Source organism: Typopeltis vanoorti, chromosome 13 (assembly GCF_054136105.1).
Source record: "Typopeltis vanoorti isolate ZY-2024b chromosome 13, IOZ_Tvanoo_1.0, whole genome shotgun sequence".
Taxonomy (NCBI): Eukaryota; Metazoa; Arthropoda; class Arachnida; order Uropygi; family Thelyphonidae; genus Typopeltis; species Typopeltis vanoorti.
Window position 1 is genome coordinate 87,202,530 of NC_143561.1, and position 22,521 is coordinate 87,225,050.

The 22,521-nt window shown below is 34.2% G+C and overlaps 1 protein-coding gene across 1 annotated transcript in view; it reads left to right on the forward strand.

The window, feature by feature from the left end:
- The window catches only part of LOC150100337 (pentatricopeptide repeat-containing protein 2, mitochondrial-like), a 249,260-nt gene that overhangs the window by 206,200 nt on the left and 20,539 nt on the right, over window positions 1-22,521 (forward strand). Inside the window, exon 9 of the mRNA XM_090402959.1 lies at window positions 5,338-5,521. Coding sequence (XP_090259085.1) covers window positions 5,338-5,521 — 184 coding nt within the window. The remainder of the gene's footprint in view (window positions 1-5,337; window positions 5,522-22,521) is intronic.

The window sequence follows — 22,521 nt, forward strand, 5'->3', positions numbered from 1 at the left end:
TGCCATTGATGCCATCTGTTCACGCCTCTAATCTTTCTCAGGACTCTCATATCTGCGGTCTCTAGTCTTTGGTCAAGTGTTTTACTTCTGACCCAGCTCTCAGATCCATAAGTTAAAATTGGTTTGAACACAGTCTTGTATACAGCTAATTTAGTGTTCCGACTAATTTCTTTCTTATTCCATATGAATTTATTCAATTGACTTCCCACGATACCAGCTTTGCTGATTCTGTTGTCTATTTCTATATTTAGTTTACCATCTTCAGTAAAAATTGTGCCTAAGTAGCTGAAATGTTTTACTTGTTCCACAGGTTCTCCATTCACAACACAGTTGACATTTTCAATGATTCTGCCTATTTTCATTGTCTTTGTCTTTTTATTGCTGACCTTCATACCATATCTATTACAACAGCTATTCAATTTAGTCAGAGAATCTTGCAGACTTGTAGCGGATTTATTTAGAAGTATAACATCATCCGCATAAAGCAAAGAGCTGACATTAACATCTACAATTTTGATATCATGTTTAATACCACTTTCCTTCATAATGTGATCCATATAGATAATGAGTAACAGAGGGGATAATGTACATCCTTGTCTCACACCAGATTTAACATTAAACCATCTTCCTGTACTTCCTTCAATTCTAACTGCTGACTCACAACTCAAATAAAGACTAAGTATTGCTTGATATAATGCCCCATTGACACCATATAACTGCAGCGTATTGAATAGCTTCTCTCTTGGCACCTTGTCATATGCCTTTTCCAAATCGACAAAACTTAAATACAGATCTTTGTTATATTCCCATGCTTTCTCGACTATTTGTCGTAAAGTGAAGATCTGATCCTGACAGCCTCTATTTGGCCTGAATCCAGCTTGTTCTTCACCAAGCTTTTCTTCCACAATTCTTCTCAACCGTTTCTCAAGTATACTTGCATAGATCTTGCCAGGAACACTCAGTAGGGAAATACCTCTGTAATTCTCACATTCAGTTTTATTTCCCTTTTTATATATGGGTACTATGAGAGCTCTACTCCAATCATCGGGAATTCGTCCCTCTGTCCAGGCTTTCTGAACTATGCAGTGCAGCCACTGTAAGACTCTTATACCACCATACTTCAGCATTTCTGGTCGAATATCATCTACTCCTGCTGCCTTTCCACATTTCAAGCCTTTGATGGCTTTTTCTACTTCAAGTATGGATATGTATTCCTGACTGCATGCCTGGTCAGTGTTTTTTATCACTGTGCTGTCATCACTGCTTGTTTCATTTAGCAGTTTTTCAAAGTAATTACTCCATACTTCAAGGATATCTTTTTCTCCTGTTTTCATTTCACCTTTATCATCTCTAATTCCTTTTACAGCACTCTTTCCTCCATTCCTAAGCTTCTTCAACAACCTCCAGAATATTTTGCCACCTTCTTGATATTTATTTTCTATATTCTTGCCAAAGTCCATCCATGACTTTTGTTTAGCTAGTTTTACACACTGTTTAGCTTTCTTACATTTGTCTCTGTATTCTGTAAGAGTAGAAGCTGACTTATTTGCCAGGAACTTTTGATATGCTTTCTTCTTTTCCTTCACTGCCTCTTTAACTTCCTGTGTCCACCAGGAGTTCTGATTTTTTTATCTTTGCACACAACCTCACCACATGCCTCTCTGGCAGAATCAATCAGTGTTTCCTTCAGAGTTTGCCACTGAATCTCCAAGGTTTGATTCCTGTTCTCAAACTCTTTCATTTTCTTTTCAATAATATTTCTGTATTTTAGTCTACAGTTTACATCTAAGAGCTGCTCAACTTTTATACGCTTTAAAACTTTCTTACATGTTATTCTTTTCAATATGAAATTCAATTTTATCCTGCTCAAGACTAAATAGTGATCACTTCCAATTTCAAATCCTCTGTACACTCTGGTGTCCTGCACCAGGGAGAAAACATCACTATCAACAATAACATAGTCAATGAGACTTTTCTTATTCCTAGCCTCTTCTCTCCATGTGAATTTGTGCACATTTTTATGTTGGAACATGGTGTTAGTAATAACCAGTCCATGTCCTGAGCAGAAATCCAACAGATATTTGCCATTATTATTAGCTTTGCTCTTTTCTCCAAATTTTCCCAAAATATTTTTGTATGTCTCACAATCATTTCCTACTCTACTATTTAGATCCCCAACAAGGACCAACTTTTCATTTTTCATTGTGTCAGTTGCTTTTTCTAAAGCCTCAAAAAATTCCTCCACTTCTACCTTAGTAGAACCTTCTGTGGGACCATAGGCACAAATAAGTCTCATTGTCCAGTTCCCCATTCTCATATTTGCCCACATTACTCTACTTGAGACTGACTGCCATTCAAGAAGATTAGCCTCGTATTTTGTGTTGAATACTATGGCTACTCCTTCTTTTCCTTGATTGTTATTGCCTGAATATAACATTTTGTATTTATTGCTCAGAAAGATCTCACCAGTTTTGGTCTTTTTTGTTTCAGTCACCCCTATTATGTCGATCTGGTACTTATCTAATTCCTCAGCTAGCTCCATTTCTTTGCCATTCAGGCTTCTTACATTGATAGTACCGATCTTTAACTCTGGTGATGTTGAGTTGGGGTTTGATCAAACTTGGGGGATGTTAATCTCAGCACTTTACTTTATGCAGACGATGTTAAAAAAACAAATAAATAAATCTAGTATATAAGTATAGGATTTCCTGACTAAACTGAATAACTTCTATAAAACTGTAATGAAAATACTGTATTTACTCGAATATAACTGGCACTTTTTTCCCAAAAATTAAAGTTAAAAAATCGTGGTATGAGATATATGTGGGGATTTTTGGTAACTGAAGTCTTTCAAGAAAAAATTAAATTTGATGTTTATAATTAAATTCTCAGTATTCAATATAAGTTATAGTTGCTCGAATTATTTATAAAATGAATGCATTTAAATTTTAATTTGATATCTCCCAGGTATACCTGGAAGATATCAAAGATATCTTTTAAAACTAGCCGTTTGGCTTTTCATCTTAGTTATAAAATATAAGCACACTTTTATGGCATTCGTATAGTGAAGGTATGTAAGTTCTTTTCACTAAGCTTTGATATCTTCCAGGCCTACCTACTCACTTATAAGACCTCAAAAAAGGTTGAAACCGGTCTGGGTAGTGACCTCTCCTCATAATGTAATGACAGTATTACATCTCTAGGAGCTGTGTTTTACATTATGAGAAAATATCAAGAATAGTGAGGGAGCTTGCTCCACCTTTGCTTCGAGTTGTACTACCAAGTGGTCACTTACGCTGGGTTTCGCCGATAGTTTTTCAGCATGAAACTCACAGGTCGTAGTTCTCGATCTTGAGTTTCACTTACTGGCTATAAAACAACAAGGGATTTTTATCCCCATAATTTCTATTAAGGTTACCAGAAAAGTAGCCATTTGGCTTTTCATCTTAGTTACACTATCTATTTCTTAAAGTTTTAAACTTTTTTCGTGTGCAAGGTATATGCAAAACCTTTTAATTTCTTTTTTCTTATAATAAAATCAGGGGTGTGAGCTATGCATGAGGGTGAGTTATATTCAAGTAAATATGGTAGAAACTTTTAAAACTACAACTGTATCCTGAATGGAGAACCTATAGAAAGTAAAACCTTTTGGATATCTAGGCACAATTTTTAGTGAAGATAGCAAATTAAATAAGGAAATAGACAAAAGAATTAGGAACGCTGGTTTGGTAGAAAGTCGATTGAATAAATTTATATGGAATGAAAAAGAAATTAGTCAAAATACTAAACTACCTGATATCAATCCTCTTCAAGTCCTATCCTCAGCAAGATCATCAGAAAAAATAGCCAGGTCTTTAAAAAAAGTACAACCTCTACACAGCTTTTAAGCCCCACAAGAAAGTTGCTACACTTATTCATTCTGCTAAAGATCAGCTCACTCCTCTCTCAGTGCACAGAAAGAGAGGAGGGAGCTGACTGACTGTATGACTGAGAAGGTGACTGTATACAAGACAGTGTTCAAACCAATTTTAATGTATTGTAATTTATTTTAACTTAATTGTTTGGAATATCTTCAGGTACGAGAAAGAAGTTAGAAAGATAGTTACAATATAAAGTCCTGATTATACTTCACTTTATCCAAGTATATAATTTCTTGGTATCTGTATCTTTTTTATTTATAGTATAACCAAGTGGAAAAACTTCCAACAACTATCTCTAATTCCAGAGTATTTTAATAATAACGTGTGACACCTTTTGGCAATTTGTATATGAAAGTATGACTTTGGCAATATTTGAACCTTGGTGTCAACTCTGGGTCTGGCTGCCACTGATGAGACCTCATTAAAGGTCAAAACCAATCTGGATAGTGACCATTCCCATAATACATAGCATTATATACATACCTGTAAAGATATGTGCTTTGTATTATGGGATACTAAGGCAAGTGATGTGAAGTCATTAGCCTCTATAGTTCTCGATCTTGAGTTTTGCTTACTGGCTATAAAACAACAAGGGATTTTTATCCCCTTAATTTCTATTAAGGTTGCCAGAAAACTAGCCGTTTGGCTTTTCATCTTAGTTATAAAATGTAAGCACACCTTTATGGCATTCGTATAGTGAAGGTATGTAAGTTCTTTTCACTAAACTTTGATATCTTCCAGGTCTACCTACTCACTGATGAGACCTATACGAGTTGCCCTGGTCCTGATTATATTTCAGGTGCAAACTTTGTTTGCTAACACTTGGATAAAGGATTAAACCAAGTATATAATTTCTTGGTATCTTTAATTTATAGTATAACCAAGTGGAAAAACTTCCAAAAGCTTTATAAATGTTATGGATATATTGGATTTTGTGTCTTTGTAAAGAAGGTACATGATTTCAGGCTGAGCGAATAGCATAATCTATTAGTTGGTGATACTGTTTTGAGAATGGAAGATCTCTTTTAAATGTGTGATTTCATCACCAAAAATAGCTTTGCTTTCTCTGTATAAGTACATTATTATTATTTCCTATAATAATTACATCCTGTTTTTTATATAAAACCATATTGTAACTTGTAAAAGATTCATTATTCTGGAACTCTGATATGAGATTTAAAAAAAAAAAAAAAACCCTCAAAAAATAAGATCAATAAAGCAACTTACTGTAACTTTTCTTTTAAGAAATCCTTTCTAAAAATATATGATTGTATATATCTAAAATTGCAAGTATGATTTTTGCAGGCTATTCTTTGTTAATGTCGTGGTTTTATTTTCATTAGATAAATATTACAGAATGAATTACTGTGTTATCTATTTTTACATTTGATCTGTGCATTTTTTATTTATTCATTAGCTGCAACAAATACAAAGTAGTATAGATAGGCTGAAGGACAAAGAAGCTGCTCATCTATTTGAACAACTTTGCCGTGCTTTGAAAGAAAATAATCACGTAACAGTCAAGACTTTGGATGAATTGTTATGTACAGAGATTCAACATAAACTTCCAGCTAGAGACCAGCAATGGGCAGCATCTTCAGGTGTGTAATTTCTTTAATGTATAGAAAAACAGAAGTTAGGAAATTATACAAGCCTATAACTCAAAATTTTGTCAAATAGGGTTGCATTCAAATAACTTTCTATGTATTTCTTCTATCTTTCTATGCACAGATTTTGCTATCATTTTAATGACCATTAAATGTACCATCTTTAATTTATAGTATATTCAAATGAAAAACTTCCAACATCTATCTCTAATACTGAGTATTTTAGTAATAAGGTGTGATACCTTTTGACTACTTGTATATGGAATTATGACTTCTACACTACTTCAACCTTTTTATCACTTCTGGGTAGTGGACCTTCCCATAATGCATAGCATTATACATGTCTGTAAGGATATGTGTTTTGCATTATGGGATACTAAGGGATACTTGTTTGCTTACACTTTGATAAAGTATGAAACGAAGAATATAATTTCTTGGCATCTTTAATTAATATTATAACCAAGTGTAAAAACTTCCTTTTTTATCATTTCTTTGAAGGTTCTAATGGTATCATACCCACTTTAATTGAATGGAATTTGCATCACTTGTAGTATCATGCTTGCTTACATTATCTATGTCAGCTTTAGAAAGACAGTCAGCAACTACTTGTGTACCAGATAAATAGGGCACTTTCCAGTCATATCCTTGGCTTTCCAAAGTTCCTGATAATTCTTTGGTTTTTCTACTTATTTAAAAAGTGTTATATTCTTATGGTCAGACCTTATCTCTATCTGCTGCCCATATAACAGATACTTTTGCTTCCTAAGAGGATAAATTAAGACTAGTGCTTCTTTCTCTGTTATGAAATAATTCTTCTCTAAGCTGCTAAGTTTCCTACTGATGAATGCTGCTGGCTTAAATTTTAACTTCTTCAAATTGCTCCACTGCAGCTGCTATGCTATATTATGAAACATAACTTGGATCCTAACTTTGGATTAATCAAAATTGGTGGGGTTTTCAAAATAGACTTACGATCATCAAAGGCCTTCTGTTGTACCACTCTCCATGAAACTTTACACCCTTGTAAGAGCTGTAGGTGGACAGAGGTAGGCTGAACAATTTAGTTAAAATGCCTATAATAGTTTACCATTCCATTCCCAACCTTTTAATTTGCCTAACATTTATAGGACTACTTACGGAAAGAATTGTCTTAATGTTTTCATTATCACATCCGATAACTTCCTCATTAATGATAAGCCCAAAGTCGATCAATTTCTTGAGAAGTAGTTCACATTTTGACATTGCCTCATGAATATTGAGTAAGTCTTCAGTAAGTTTGCATGTGATTTAAAATCTGAATGAAACAGAAGTAAATTGTCTTGAAATACTAAATCACTAGTTCCTAAAAATTCAGTTAACACAATTCATCAGTGCCTGAAATGACTACTGAGTTCTTTTCATCCCGAGGTAGTCTGGTTAATTCATATTTGTCAAGATGTAGAAATGATAAAATACTTTCATTTTCCTTTTTTCAAGGGTATCTGATAGCCATTATTAAGGTTTAATGTTGAGAATACTTTAATGCCATGTAAAGAGGCTAAAAGTTCTTCACAGTTATGAAGTGAAAAATTAATAGTCACTTTGTTTACTGCTTAACTTAATCATGCAGGTATTGATCTCCATTAGGTATTTCCAGCAAAAGAAATGGAGAATTCCAAAATGACTGAGAATGCTGAATTTAATAACAACCTCCAAATATTTCTGAAGCAAGGTCTTTAGTACTGGAGGGTATTTGAGAGGTGTCTAGTACTGCTGTACAAAAATAGGCTTCCCTGAATTAATTATCACAGTGTGTCCTACCACATCTATACAAAAAAGTCCAGTTATACCTTCAGTGAAAGTGTCAAGAAATTTCTTTTCCCAATGCCTTAAGCATTTCAGAGCTTGTTTACCCAAAGCAAACAAGCTCTGAGACTGTTTGGTAGAGAATTTGTAACATAGTTTGGTAAAATCAGTCTGATACAGTTCTTTGCTTGGGATTACTCCACATGAATAATTGCAACAGTAACCATGAAGCTCCAAAGATTCTTCACCTGAAACAATGTGAAACATTACTAGAAATTGCTTGCAAGACAAGCAGCTCTTGCAAAACATTAACAGAAAAAATCTGGAAAGAATATCTCGTTATTCAATTATTGAATTGGATAACGAGACTTTAACTTTTCCCTTAAGCATGAAAAACTGAAACTTTAAAGGGTGTATATATATAAACTAAAAAGCAATAAAGTTTCCTTCAGTTTTAATTGAATAATCCTATATTGATCAATGACTACAATAAACTCCACTTATCTGTTTTTTAAAGGAGGTTCTCTGTCAGTCTTTCATTTCTAATTTTTGTATAATCTTCATATATATATATTAAAGACACAAAGTGCGTGAAATTGATGAGACTATAGGCATTTCAAAAGAACATGTAGAATATATTTTGCATCAAGAATTGCAAATGAAAAGGCTTTGTACATGATGGGCACACTTACTCATGGCAGATCAAAAACGCATTCTCATCAAAATCTCTGAACAGTGCTTAGAGCATTTTAACAAGAATAAAACTGATTTTCTGTGTCGATTTATTTATTACTGTGGATGAGACTTGGATTCACCATTACACACCAGAAGCCAAACAGCAGTCAAAACAGTGGAGAGAAGCCGGTTGTTCCATGCCAAAGAAGACAAAAGTCATTTCCATCAACAAGAAGGATCATGGCATTGGTGTTTTGGGATGCTAAAGGCCATTTGTTTATGAATTATCTTGGAAAGGGTAAAATAACCGGGCAATTATTATTCTAATCTTTTAACCAGACTAGATGAAAAAATTCATGAGAAAAGACCGGTTTGCAGAAGGAAAAAAATCATCTTTCATCAGGACATGCACCTGCCCACAAAGGTGTTTTGGCAATGGGAAAATTAAGGGATCTGCACTATGAATTGTTGGAACACTCACCCTGTTCCCCAGATTTGGTCCTCTCTGACTTCTATCTCTTCCCAAAACTAAAACTCTTCCTCGCTGGTCAGCATTTTTCTTTGAATCAAGAGGTGATTGCAGTTGTAGAGGGGTATTTTGCAGATCTTACTGAGAACCACTACAGGGACGGGATAATGATGCTGGAATAAATGTATTAGTCTTAAGGGAGATTATGTTGAAAAATAAAAATAATTTTGAAATTATAAATTTGTTTTTTCATTGTTAGGTCGAGAACTTTTCAGACTATCCTCGTAAAATAAACTTAACCTCTCAAAATATGTTGCTCATGATATACAAAAAAAGAATCATGTTTAAATAACTTTAAACATGATTTAAAATACCATTTAATTTTTTAGCTTTACATTTTTATATATATATATAATATTTGATTTGTGGGATATCTGAATTTTAATACGGAGGATATATACGCTAAAACAATAACTGGGCTAACATCAATAATAATTTTGATGCTAGCCCATTTTCATAGCTTTGTCTTTTTATTCCAATTTTCTTGCTAAATTTGTGTAGCAGTTATTCTTAAGGAATCCTGTAGATTTCTACATGATTCATTTAGGAGTATAAAATCATCGACAGAAAGTAAAGGGCTGAGATAAACATTCCCAAATCTGATACCAGGTTTAATGCTACGTTCTTTCATAATGTGATCCATATAGTTGATAAATAACAGTAGAAATAGTGTGCACCCTTTTCTTACATTAGATTTTACATCAAACCATCCTCTATACCTCTTTCAATTTTAAATGTTGACTTACATCTCAAATATGAACAATGTATTGCTTGGTATGAGGTCCTGTTTTCATCATATAATTGTAATGTATAGAATAGCTTTTCTCTTGGCACCTTGTCATTTGTATTTTTCATAGCTACAAAACTGAACTACCAATCCTTACTATATTCCTGTGATTGCACAGCTCAAAATGTGATTCTGACCTGCTATTTGGCCTGAATCTAGCATGTTCTTCCTCAAGTTTTGCTTCTGCAATTTTTTTTTTTATTTTTTTAGCTTCTTCTCAATTATGCTTGTATAAGTCGTAATTAAAACACTCTGAAGGAAAAATTCCACTGTATTTCTTACATTATTCAGTTTTACTTCCCTTTTTTTGACCTTCTGACCAGGTCTGCTGAATTAATCAGTGCACAAACATAAAACTTATACCTCCATACGAGCATTATTTCTTATCAAATATTATCTGCTCTAGCTGATTTTTCTCATTCCTGGTTTATGATGACTTTTTCTACAAGTACTGATTATGGAGTCCTGATTGCATTTCTCTTGAATGTTTTCTGTCACTTCTTCATTCATTTAACAGTCTCTGAAAATAATTACTCCAGTTATATAGAATATCTTTGTCTTCATTTTTCATGTCATCTTTATCATGTCTGAGTTCTTTTCTAATGTTTTTCAATAGCCTTCAGAACATTTTGCCACCTTTCCCATATTCATCTTCTGTATTATTATCCTCCCATTACTTTTGTTTAAAAGTAGTTTTATGCCTTACTTTACTTTCTTACATTTTTCTCTGTATGCTCTCAGAGTTGTTGGCGATTTATTTACTCAAAACGTTTGATATGTCTTCTTTATCATGACTTCCTCATTAACTTAATGAGTCAACTGTTGAGTTCTGATTTTTTACATTTTTGTAGATAATTTTACCACTTTCCTCTCTGGCTGAATTAGTGTTTTCTTCAGTGTCTTCCACTGAGTTTCCAAGGTTTTATTATTATTTTTGAACTCTTTCATTTTTTTCTCCAATAATATTTGTATATTTGATTCCACAATTCACATCTGAAAGCTGTTGAACTTAGATTTTCTTTTTAAAACTTTTTGTACACAATTTCCTTTTTCATGTGCTATTAATTATTATTAACCTGCTCAAAACCAAATGATGATCACATCCTGTTTTAAATCCCCTGTTTACTCTTTATTGTCCTTAAACAGTGTGAAGTTATTATCAACAATTACATAGTCATTGAGACTTTTTTTAATTCATGTATATCATCTCTCTTTCTCTCTCTCTCTCTACTCAAATTTGTGCACATCTTTATCCTTTCTTTTAATTTACGTGGTGGTCAGCATTCATTATTGTAAAATTATGGAAACTACTGTGTCAGAGTAATAACTTTAATTTCCTGACATTTACACTTTCATATTATAGTATCATTTGAGGTTTCAGAGGAACAAGTTAGAGTTCAAATAGTATAAGTAAAGGTCGACCAAATTAGTGTTTGGCATGTTATCTGAATTGTTATGCAAGTTGCTTCTCTCTCTCTCTCTCTCTCTCTGTGTGTGTGTGTGCGTGTGTGTGTGTGTGTTTGTACACTAGATGATAGATGACCTTAAATAGTAAAAGCTATAACTCTCAACACCGCAATAGTCTCCATAATGACTAGTCCATGTTGTGCACAAAAATCCAGTAGGTGTTTACCATTATTGTGACTTATCTTCAACAACTAGCTTTTCCATTTCTTCATATCAGCTGCCTTCTATAATGATGTGAAAAATTCTTTCACTTCTTCCTTGCATTATGTCCTGCTTAGTACAGGGTCTGCTGATGTATGATACATGATGCAACTTTGGAAGATCCCAGCTGACTTGTCGCAGAACCTGATGTTGGGGCAGGCATAAATGTGTCCAATTTCCCCAATTTGATATTTGCCCACATCACTCTATTTGAAGTACCTACCATTCAAGAAGAGTATCTTCTTGAATGGTAGTGTTTAATATTAAAGCTACTCTTTCCTTTTATGGATCATTATTGACTGAATTTTTTATTTATTTTTTAATTTAATTTATTATTTTTTTTTTTTATTTTATTTTTTTTATGTTTGGCCCATACACAGGAGGTTGGTTGGTAAACCTATAGTACTTTAGTACCGTGTATGGGTAGTAGATTGGGAAAGGAAGAATTTGTTTACATTTGATTTGAATGACTAAATTGTATTCCTTGGGAAACACAACAGGTGGGAGACTATTCCACAGTGCAGCAGTTGCAGGGATGAAGGAAGAGGTAAAGAAACTTGTTCTGTTTGTTTCTAGGTGTACTGTGAAGGGATGTTGTGCAGCAGCTGCACGTGTTCCAATGAACTTAGTACGGAGCAGAGGAATTATTGCTGTTATTTCAGATGAACATTTCTCATGGAAATATTTGTAGAATATACATACTGCAGAGACCATACATCTGTGTGAAAGTGGGGGAGAGAGAGTTGGTAAGGGATGGATCATTGATAAGTCTAATTCTCCTCTGTATTGAGTCGAGCATTTTGAGAGAGCTTTTAGGGGCCCCCACCCCATATGTGGGAGCAGTATTCAATAACTGGGCGGATTTGTGATTTGTATAATGTTAATAGCTGTTCGGGGGTGAAGTAACGTCTTGAGCGAAAGGGAATTCCTAGTTTTTTTTTTTTTTTTGAGGCTGAGGATGCAATGGTTGTGATATGTTTATGCCAGGAGAGGTTTGATGTGAGGGTAATTCCAAGAAGCGAGATCTCAAACTGTCTAGAAATTTGGGTATCGTCAAAAAGGATACTTGGAAAAAATAGTTATTTTTTTATGGGAAATAATACAGAACTGGGTTTTATTGGCATTGAAATTTATGAGGTTATCTGAAACCCATTGTAGGATGGCTTAGAGATCGGAGTTGAGGGTGGTGGTGGTGGTTGATGTTCTGTAGGTTGAGGTGAGTTGTGTAGGGTAAGGCTTATCAAATGCAAGCAAGGAGCATAGTGTGCTATTGTCTGCAAAACTGTGTATTCAGTTGGAGGTCAATTGCAGTAGGTCATTGATATATAGCAGGAAGAGGGTTGGTGAGAGGACAGAACCTTGTGGGACCCCAGCATTAATTGAGTGGTGAGAGGATAGGGAGCCATCCACCATCACACACACTGTGTGTGATGGTGGATGGCTGGTGGTTTGTGTCCAGACAGAAAGCTGGCAATCCAACTACAGAAGTCCTGGGTCAGACCGAATGATGGTAGTTTGCCTAGTAGGCCTTTGTGCCAGACCCAGTCAAAGGGTTTGGAGATATCTAGTACAACCACTTGAGATTTGCTAAACCTCTCATTTGCATTTGTCCAGAGATGGGTGACGTATGCGAGTAGATCTCCTGTTGATCGGCAGTGGCAGAATCCATATTGGCGGTCATTTATTTGGTGAGTGTCTTCAAGATAGTATAGGAGTTGGGAATTGATGATTTTTTCCATTACTTTTGATAGGTCTGAGGTAAGCGAGATAGGACAGTAATTGGATGGCAGTGACTTGTCATCCTTCTTGGGAATGGGCTGAATATAGGCCAATTTCCAGTTTGTGAGATAGATTCCAGTGGAGTCTTCTTCCTTTCCAGGCTTATAGGCCAAGTGGCCTGATCCAGACTCAATTCCATCTTTTTAAGGGTCTTCCTCTGCATTGAGTACCTTTTGGGTGGTAATTTAGAATTTGTTTAGGTATTCTGCTTCTATTCATTCTTAGTATGTGTTCTTTCCATTTTTCTCTATAGCAAATCACTGTTTCATTTAGGGAGGTTGTAATTCCAAGTTTTGTTCTGATTTCGCTGCTTTTCATTTTTCCATTATTGTGACTCCTTCAGTTCTGTGCAGAAATTTCATTTCGGAGGATTCATTTCTTCTTTCATCTGCTTTTTTTATTGTCCATATCTCACTGCCATAAAGTAAGGTTGGTTTAGCAACTGTATTGTAGATTCTTATTCATGTGTGTGTTTTTGTACATAATTGGGTTTAAAAATTTTATTTATAATGCCCATTACTTTTAAAAAGTTTGATATCTTTGGTTCTATATCAGCTTTGTTTTCATATGACATTGTGCAACCTAAATATTTGAATGTATTTACTTGCTCTATTATTTTGTTGTTTATTACTATTTTGCTTCTTATTGGATTAGCACCTTTGAAGGCCATGACTTTTGTTTTGTCTGTTGATATTTCCATACCATATGTTTTTATCAGATTATTTAGACTGCATAATGATTTTTGTAGTTCATCTTCATTATTTCCAAGGATTATTTGGTCATCAGCAAAAAGAAGAGTAGCTAATCTGGTGTTACGGTTTATCTTGAATCCTCCTTCATTAGTTATCTTCCATTCTTTTATGATTTTATCTATGTATATATTAAATAAAACTGGTGAGAGAGGGCAACCCTGACGTACTCCTCGTTTCCAGCTTGATGTTGAATTATTGTACTTCACAGATATTTTATTATCTTGATATATATTATATAAGGCTCTAAAGAGTTGGTTTGGCATTTCATATTCTTCTAGGATTTCTCATAGTTTTTCTCTGATAATTTTATCAAATGCTTTGGTGTAATCTATAAAAGCTATGTGTGTTTCTATGTTCATTTCTCTGTGTTTTTCAATTAATAATTTTATCATAAATGCAGAGTCTATGCAAGACCTGCCTTTTCTGAATTCATTTTGTTCTTCTATTAATTTTGGGTCTACTATATGTTTAACTTTATATGCTAAGATTTTTGCATATACTGTAGAACAGGTACTAAGTAAGCTGATTCCACGATAATTGTTACAATCAGATTTGTGTCCTTATTTGTAGATGAAAATGCCCAATCTTGTGGGCATTTTCCTTCTTTCCAGATCATATTATAAAAGTTAAGTTACCTGAGTGAGAATTCAAGTCCTGCAAATTTGATAAGTTCCAAGTTTTCCTGGAGCCTTTCCTGTTTTGCTTTGGGTTAATGCTTCTGTTAATTCTTCTAGAGTGATGTTTTCCAAGTTATCAGAGATGTTTACAAAGGGTAGTTTTCTGTTTTGAATGTTTTCATTGTACCATAGATCTTGGTAGTGATTTTGCCATGTTTCTATTTTAATGGTATTAATATCTGCTTTTTCTCTAGTTTCATTGCTTAGATCTTTGAGGATCTTATATGCATTAGGTATTTTGTTGTACGTACAGTCTTTCTCTAATTTTGTTACAAAATTGTTCCATCTGTTTCTGTTTATTCTCCTGCATGCTGCTTTTGCTATTGCTTTTTTCCTGTTGTATTCGATTTTTGATTCTATTGTTTTTAGGTTGATTCAGTTTTTATATGCTTTTTTCTTTTCTTCAATAATGCATTTAATTTTGTCATACTAGTCCCTAAGGCCTCTTTTTCTTTTTCACTTTTCTTTGTTCCTAAACTTTCTTTTGCAGCTTTTGTCATTATGGTTTTTCGGTTTGACCATTCTTCTTCTATGTTCTGATTTTATTTTATACTTGTCATCCAGTTCTTTATTCATTTTTGGTACAAGTCTTTAATACTACTGTTGTCCAAAAGTCTAACTTTGAAAGATTCAAAATTTCTATTTTCCTTGTGCTTTTTTGTTGTTTTCCATCTTGGTTCCCATTTTATTTTTCCAATTAAAAGGTAATGATCTGATTCTGGTTGTGGTCAGAATTGCCCAGGGGACTGACTGCTTTCACTGTGTATTTGGAGAAGTCATTGGTGAGGAAGAGATCTAGGGTGTTTGGGGAGTGGTTTGAGTTATCTGGTATTCTGGTTGGCATCTATACAAGTTGTGTAAGGTCATTAGTGATGGCAAATGTTTCAGCATCTCTGCCAGCAAGATCTGTATAACTGGAGGAGGAAAGCCAGCTAGTGTTGTGGATGTTAAAATCTCCTAGTAGGATGATTTGCTGGTGGGACAGTGGGATTGGAGAAAGTCGATTTTTTAGGGAGAGGAAATTATAAAGAGCTCAGTGAGGGCGGTTGGTTGTGTTGGGGGAGCGATAGAGACAGCAGATGAATTAGACTGAGAGGGGAAGGAATATTTTCAACTAAAGAAGGTCAAAGTTGGGTGATTCTAGGTTGGGTGCTCTCTGGCAAAGTATGTCAGAGCAGATGTATGTGCAGACCACCCTTAGGACAAAAGTTGTTAAAGAGTGAGTAGTTTGGAAGGTTGAGATAAGTGGTGCTGGGGTGAGGTGAGATTTCAGTTTCTGCCAGGAAGAGTGGGTGGGGGTTTGTTAGACTGTAGGTGGTAGTGGACACTATTCAGGTTGGAGTTTAGGCCATGGATGTTGGTGAAGTGAATGTGTAGTGTTTTGTGAGTCATATGTTGGACCACATGAGTCTTGCACATTTCCTATGCAGTGCCTGCATGCTGGTCTCCATGGTGGCTGCTAGTTTTTTCACCAGTTTATCTTGTCTGTAATCTATGGTCCAACTGTTGTCACCATTTTGATGTTTTTCTTCGAAGCTGGCATTTTTGTTTCCTCTGTGCAAATGATAAGTCTGGCTGTGCATTTGTTGATGTCCTCCTGTAATGATTTTCCATTGGGAAGTTCAAAATGATGCCGTTGAGTTTTTTGTGTTTAGCCAGTTTCGGTGCGATTACATCGCGAAGTTCTTTCACTGGTGAAGTAGAGCTTGCGTTGCACTGGTTTTCAATTTGTTCTAACTTAGCTCCGACTGCACATATTTTGGAGGTAAAAGTTTCATTTAAAGCATTGATGTGCTGTTCGAGGTTTTCGACACATTTACCTATGTTCAGAAGTTGTTTTACTGAAGGGAGGCACAGCAAACAGAAGAACGGCTGGTTAAGTTTGGTAAGTAGCTTTTGTGTCTATTTTCGCACAGGAAGCGTGCAGCCAGTAGCAACAGAACTTGCAGAATATGCTTTTTTTTTTTTTTTTTTTTTTTTTTTTTTTTTTTTTTTTTTTTTTTGTCAGTGACACCAGTGTTGCAGCTGCAGCATGTAATAGGTTTGTCGGTGGCGATCGACGGCACTGTGCTGCGAGACACATGGTGCATGTTCACCGTTGGCGTTTGATGCCGTCATCTTTGCTGCATACGGTAGGCATCATTAGCACTTATACATGGCTGATTTAGAATTGGAAGGATAGCTGATTTAATACACTATAAGTACGTACAGGTTGTACTGGAGTATTCTGCTGCTCAGCACTCACTGTTAAGGTTTCCTTTTGATGGTTAATTTCCATTAACCATCAAAACACATCATATTTCTTCTTTCTAACCACTTCTAGAGTCTGTTTTGTTTTAGTTTTTGCAACCCCTCCCTTCATGGGGTTGATATTTAAAAAAAAAAAAAAAAATTAAAGTAGCAGCAACTATCATAGAATATTCATCACTAGGTATCTTAAGATATTAGGGAAACAATCCCAATGGTAATAGCATTTCATCTTCTTTCATATCTTCATAATTTAACTGAATTAGAGATCATAGCTAAAGTAGTAGGCTTAAATAATCTCTTTGATTTATTATTAGTGATATTTGACTCACTCTTGCTCTTGGAAAGCTTGAAATCATGGAAAAAATTCAAATATTTATAAATTACTTGATTCTTATCACTATCGTTTCTTGGTATGTACCAAATACTGTTATAGTCAAATAGAATTAATTGCTTATCAAAATTTTCTTCTAAATTGAACTGTTACCTTCAATACTGTTAGATATACTTATTTTTTATTGTCTAAAGCAAGCTAATTGCATTAATATATCCAGATCACCATTTTTCTCTGCATCTTTTCCTCGTTTTTGTTTAAAAGACATTTACAATAATTCTTCTATCATCCTTTTTAAATGTGACCTTAGAGTAGCTCTTCTTACACATTCTTAAGTGTTAATAATGTTATGTTCCTTTCTGATACCTTTATCAGGTGTAGATCACAAAAGTTAAGTGCTTGTTCAATTAGTAGTACAAAAAATTGGTTCATCCAAATCAGTTTTTGTTTTAATCAAACCATTTCTTCTTCTTCTTCTTCTTCTCTCTTCCATCATCTATGTGGATGATGATGATGAAGCTTGAATGAACTCTTACCACTTCTGTCTGTCCCTGGAGTCTGAACAATTCTGTCTAGTTTGGTGTCACTTGTTGTGATTTGGTTTTTAGGTCCTCTTTTATTTTGTCTATTCATCTAATTCTGGGCCACCCTTTGTATCTTTTACCTTCTATTGTTGTATATAGGGCTTTAGTTGGTAACTTTTCTGTTTCCATTCTGGTCACATGACCAAAACATTGCAGTCTTCTTTTTTGTATATTGTCTTTATTGTTATTTCTTGTTTTAGTTGTTTTTAGTTGTTTTGTTGTTTCTTGTTCCTTATATCTTCGTTTCGTAGTCTCTCCAGCAGAGATACTTCAAGTAGTCTTCTTAGCCAACCTATTTCAGTAGTTGATAATTTTTTTCTCTTCAGCTTTTTTTTGAGTTTTTTTTTTTTTTTTTTTTGACCAATACTTCTCCATGGAAGTATTGGGAGGACCATTGTCTCGTAGATTCTTACCTTTGTTATTTGTTTGATGTCACTTGACTTCCATATTTTATTTAGTCATCCAAAAGTTTGGGATGCTTGACTGATTCATCTGTTTATATCTTATGTAATTTCACCATTGTACTCAATTGCTCCTCCGAGGTAGATGAAGTGTTCTACCTGCTCTAGATTCTTACTATCAATTTCAGGTTTCAGATTGGTGTTTCTTTATCCTATTTGCATAATTTTTGTTTTGTATATATTTAGGTTTAATCTGTTAAATTGTGAATGAAGCTATGTTATGTAATTTATTATTTTTCATTCACATTTAACATTGCTTATTAAATATTAATCATGGTTTATATAAAATTGTTTATTATTCTTTAATTAAGAATTACTAATTAAATATTCACTCAAAATCTGACCTGCTATTAACTTATAAAATAATAATATGTTTAGAATTTTATATAACTAAATATATATGATGTAACGTAAAGTGTATTTTTATATTTAACTGTATACGTAATCAAAAGTTGAAGAAGTAGCTTAAATATTTTGTTGTTTTTATTTGTGAAATATTTAATGTTATGTAATCATTCATGTAGTAGTAGTAATAGACCATACATTGCATTAGAGAAATGTTTACGTTTAGTCTGGAGACGCAGGCGTAAACAACCACGAGTGGAGAGAGCGTGGCGTTCGAACGTAAGGTGGGAGTGAAGGTCATATATAGAGATAGATAGAAAGCAGAAAGAGAAGGAAGGTCATAGATAAGACAGGGAAGGGAGAAGAATTATTATTAAGCGAGTGAGGAGAGAGTTTTGCGGAACCAAGATTATAAAATCCTGAGGGCAGAAATTTATGAGTTTAGTGTTCGGAAGTGAACCTATAAGTAGTGAAACATAAAGTTTAATGTTATAAGCGAAATCTGCTGTTGTTATGAAGAAAGGTTGATGCCGTAATCAGATAAAAGGAAACTGGACAGTCAATGCGAAAATTCTGATTAGTTCCAGTTAATCTGGATTACGATTAAATTCTATGTTGCCCTAGGAAAAGGTTATATTGATTACTTGGAGAAAAGTGAACAGGAAAAGATATTAGTACTTAATTACTGTTGTTTGAAATAGTGAAGTGCGACTTACAGTAATACAGTTTAAATTTGGAGAATTTTTGTTATGTGTGTTCCGCTAATGTTAATTAAGTTAATTCATAAGTGCTCTCTCAATAATTTGATGTATTGAAGAATTTGTCTGGTAAGAGTAGTTGTATAAGTTTCTCTATTCTAGCATTAACTGTAATATATCTCCGATGCTCAAGGTCCGGGAATATATTTGCTTGGAATATAGCTTACGTAGTTTATTGCCTGCTGTGAATATAAACATTGAGCTGATAGATTTGTGAAGATTGAATAAAATGTGAAATTGTTATATTAACTTGAGATAAGAAGATTTGTGTTTTTGAGACTGTGAATAGTATATGAAAGTTAGAACATTGAATTAGCATCAGTGACCTAAGAAGATGTGTTAAGTTAATTGTATAGTTCCATTTCAAAATAGAGTTCTTGTATTTTGTTAACCATATCATGTATTAAATGTTTTATTTTGTTGATCTAAATATTGTGTTTGCCTGAATTCCTTATTATTGCACCGTTCATAAACATTCGAATCTTGCGGGAACCCCAAGTAAAAATAATAATAGATGATTCGGCCTAATGAGATGACTGTTAACTTAATTTAGAACTGATCCTACTATTTATATAGACTAATCTAAGAATAGGGTGGCGCAGTATAAATATAAATTTCCCTACTTTTGGATCGGTGATCATTTCGTAATTAGTTGTATTATTCATAAAAGTGACTTGAAACTAGATAGATTTAGAACACGACGGAAAAGAGTCGTCACGACAAATCCATATTTTATGCATGCTTCCTTTACTTTATCAGAAATTTGTTAGAGATCTTCCATGCTTGAATTAATGCAATGTTGTCTGCATATCGGTACACAATAAATAACGGAAAAAACTCACGTAGAAAGATTATTTATTAGTATAATTTTCGCCTGTGTGTCACAGGCATCCTCAGTACATTAAGCTAAAAATTAAACACTAAATGACAATTCCAAAATAATTTTGGAATTGTCAGTTAGTGTTTAATTTTGAGCTTAATGTACTGAGGATGCCTGTGACACACAGGCGAAAATTATACTAATAAATAATCTTTCTACGTGAGTTTTTTCCATTATTTATTGTGTACCGATATGTCTATTCACGGTTTACCTCTTTTAAAACTTTTTAAAACTTGTTGTCTGCATATTTTAAATTTTTTATATTTTTCCCATATGTTTTGATTCCAGAGTCTTCTTTGTTTAAGGCCTTACTGGTTGTTCCTTCCATTATAAGATTGAACAGATCCAGTGACAGATTGCATCTCTGTCTTCCTCCACTCGTACTGCACTTTCAGATTTCTCGTATAGGTTCTTGGAGGTTATTTTCTTTTGATAGCTTCTCTGCCATTTGCAATTTTCTTCTAACCAGTTATTCTTGTCTCTTTTAACTAGTTTTCTAATTTCTCTGGTTATCTTCTATTCATTTCTGTTATAGTTCTGTTTTAATTTCATGCTTTTCCTTTGGTCACTTAACCTTTTTACCTTCATTCCAGATCCAGTCCTTTTTACTTTCTCTTTCTGTGTAACCTATTGTATTTTCTGCCAATTTTAATATTATTTCTTTTAATCTGCACCAATATTCTTCGATTTTTATATTCTGTTTTCGTAGTTCCTTCAGGTTGTTATCTAGTTGTAGTTAATATTATTCGAGAGAAGCAACAGCAGCTACATCTGGTATTTATTGATCTGGAGAAAGTGTATGATAGAGTGCCAAGGTAAGAAGTCTGGAGGTGTCTTAGGGAGAAGACAGTACCAGAGAAATATGTCAGGCTGGTGCAGGAGATGTACAGAAATGTGAAGACAAGAGTTCGGATCTGCCTTGGAGAGACAGAAAGTTTTCCAGTGACAATGGCTTGCATCAAGGGTCAGCATTAAATCTGTTTCTGTTTATTATTGTGATGGAGGTGGTGACGGAGGAGGTGAGAGAAGATGCACCTTGAACTATGTTGTATGCAGATGACATCGTGCTGTGTGCAGAATCAGGAGAAGAAGTAGCAACTAAACTGGAAATTTGGAGGAAAGTACTGGAAGAGAGAGGTACGAGACTGAGCAGAAGTAAGACGGTATGTGTGTGTTGCGAAGTGGATGGCAGCCAGGAGACAGATCTGGAGCTGGAAGGAAATGTCACCAGGAAGGTCAGCGACTTTAGACACTTAGGTTCAACAATGAAAGAGGATGGTGAGGCTGAGAAGGAAGTGGGATACAGGATGGAGGAACTGGAGAGAGAGATGGCTGGAGTGCTATGCGATAAGAGGATGCCGATCAATCTAAAAGGCAAAATGTATAGGACAGTAGTGAAACCAGCTATGACGTATGCTATGGAAACTGTGGGCCTGAGGGAAAAATAACATCAGCTTAGCCTCTTCCCAGCTATACATAAATCTTAGCTAGAACATCATCACATGCCTCAGAGCCTCCCAACCAGTATGCTATGAATTGAGTTACAGGCATGTTAACATATATTGATGTTGTAAATTTTTCATAGTGATAAAAAATATCAAATTTTTTTTGCAAACATTCAAAAATTTACAACAATTGAATACATTTGTATGTGTATGGCTACCTCTGTAAGCTTCTTGGATTCAGTAATTATGTTTTTATACATAAGAGAGCAGTCACTACCAGAAAGTTCTGTATAGTGACTACACCACATAGCACCTCTCCCACTCCAATCTACTAGTTATCATTGAAGTTTGATTATTGTTTTACCCACAGTTTGTTCTTGGTTTTAGCATGTGTATTTCTTTCAGTTTAATTTGTTCTTTTTCATGAGTATTTTTATTTTTTATTTTTAACATAGAGGTTATATATGATTATCTTCATTATTATTATCGCTGTCAAGTGCCATTCTGGTAATCCTGCCATTCGTCTGTATAACAAAACTAATTTTTAAAAAAAAATATTCAAAGTTAATACAACTTTGAATATTTTTTTTTTAAAATTTTGTAAACCATCTTCAGATTAAATGCATCCACCAGTATTATTTTTCCATGATCAATGATAGAATTCATCATCACCAAATTCCTGATATGTACCCTTGAAAGGTGTACAGGATATGATAGTACTACATGAAACATGAAAACTTACATCATTACTAAGTTCCTATCTACAATTTTCCTCCAAATCAGTCTGTTACATGTCAAGACTCCAACATTATCAGATCTTATATTTCTATCTTCTAAGGACTTTTTACTGTATCAATCCACCTATATCTTGGTCTTCCTCTGGGTCTTTTTCCTGCCAACCTGACAGAAAACACTTGCTTTCCTAATCTTTGCTCCCCCATTCTGTTTTAAGTGACCACACCACCTGAGATTAGCTCTTCTGCTAATGCATTCCTAGATGTTGACAATGTCAAGTTCTTTCCTAATATCCTCGTTTTTAATATGATATTGCCATTGATGCTATCTGTTCATGCACCTAATCTTTCTCAGGACTCTCATATCTGCAGTCTCTAGTCTTTGTCAAGAGTTTTACTTCTGACCCATCTCTCAGGTCCATAAGTTAAAATTGGCTTGAATACTGTCTTGTATACAGTTAATTCAGTTGTTTTGGCTAATTTCTCTCTTATTCCATATAAATTTATTCAGTTGACTTATTACCTTACCAGCTTTGTTGATTCTGTTGTCTATT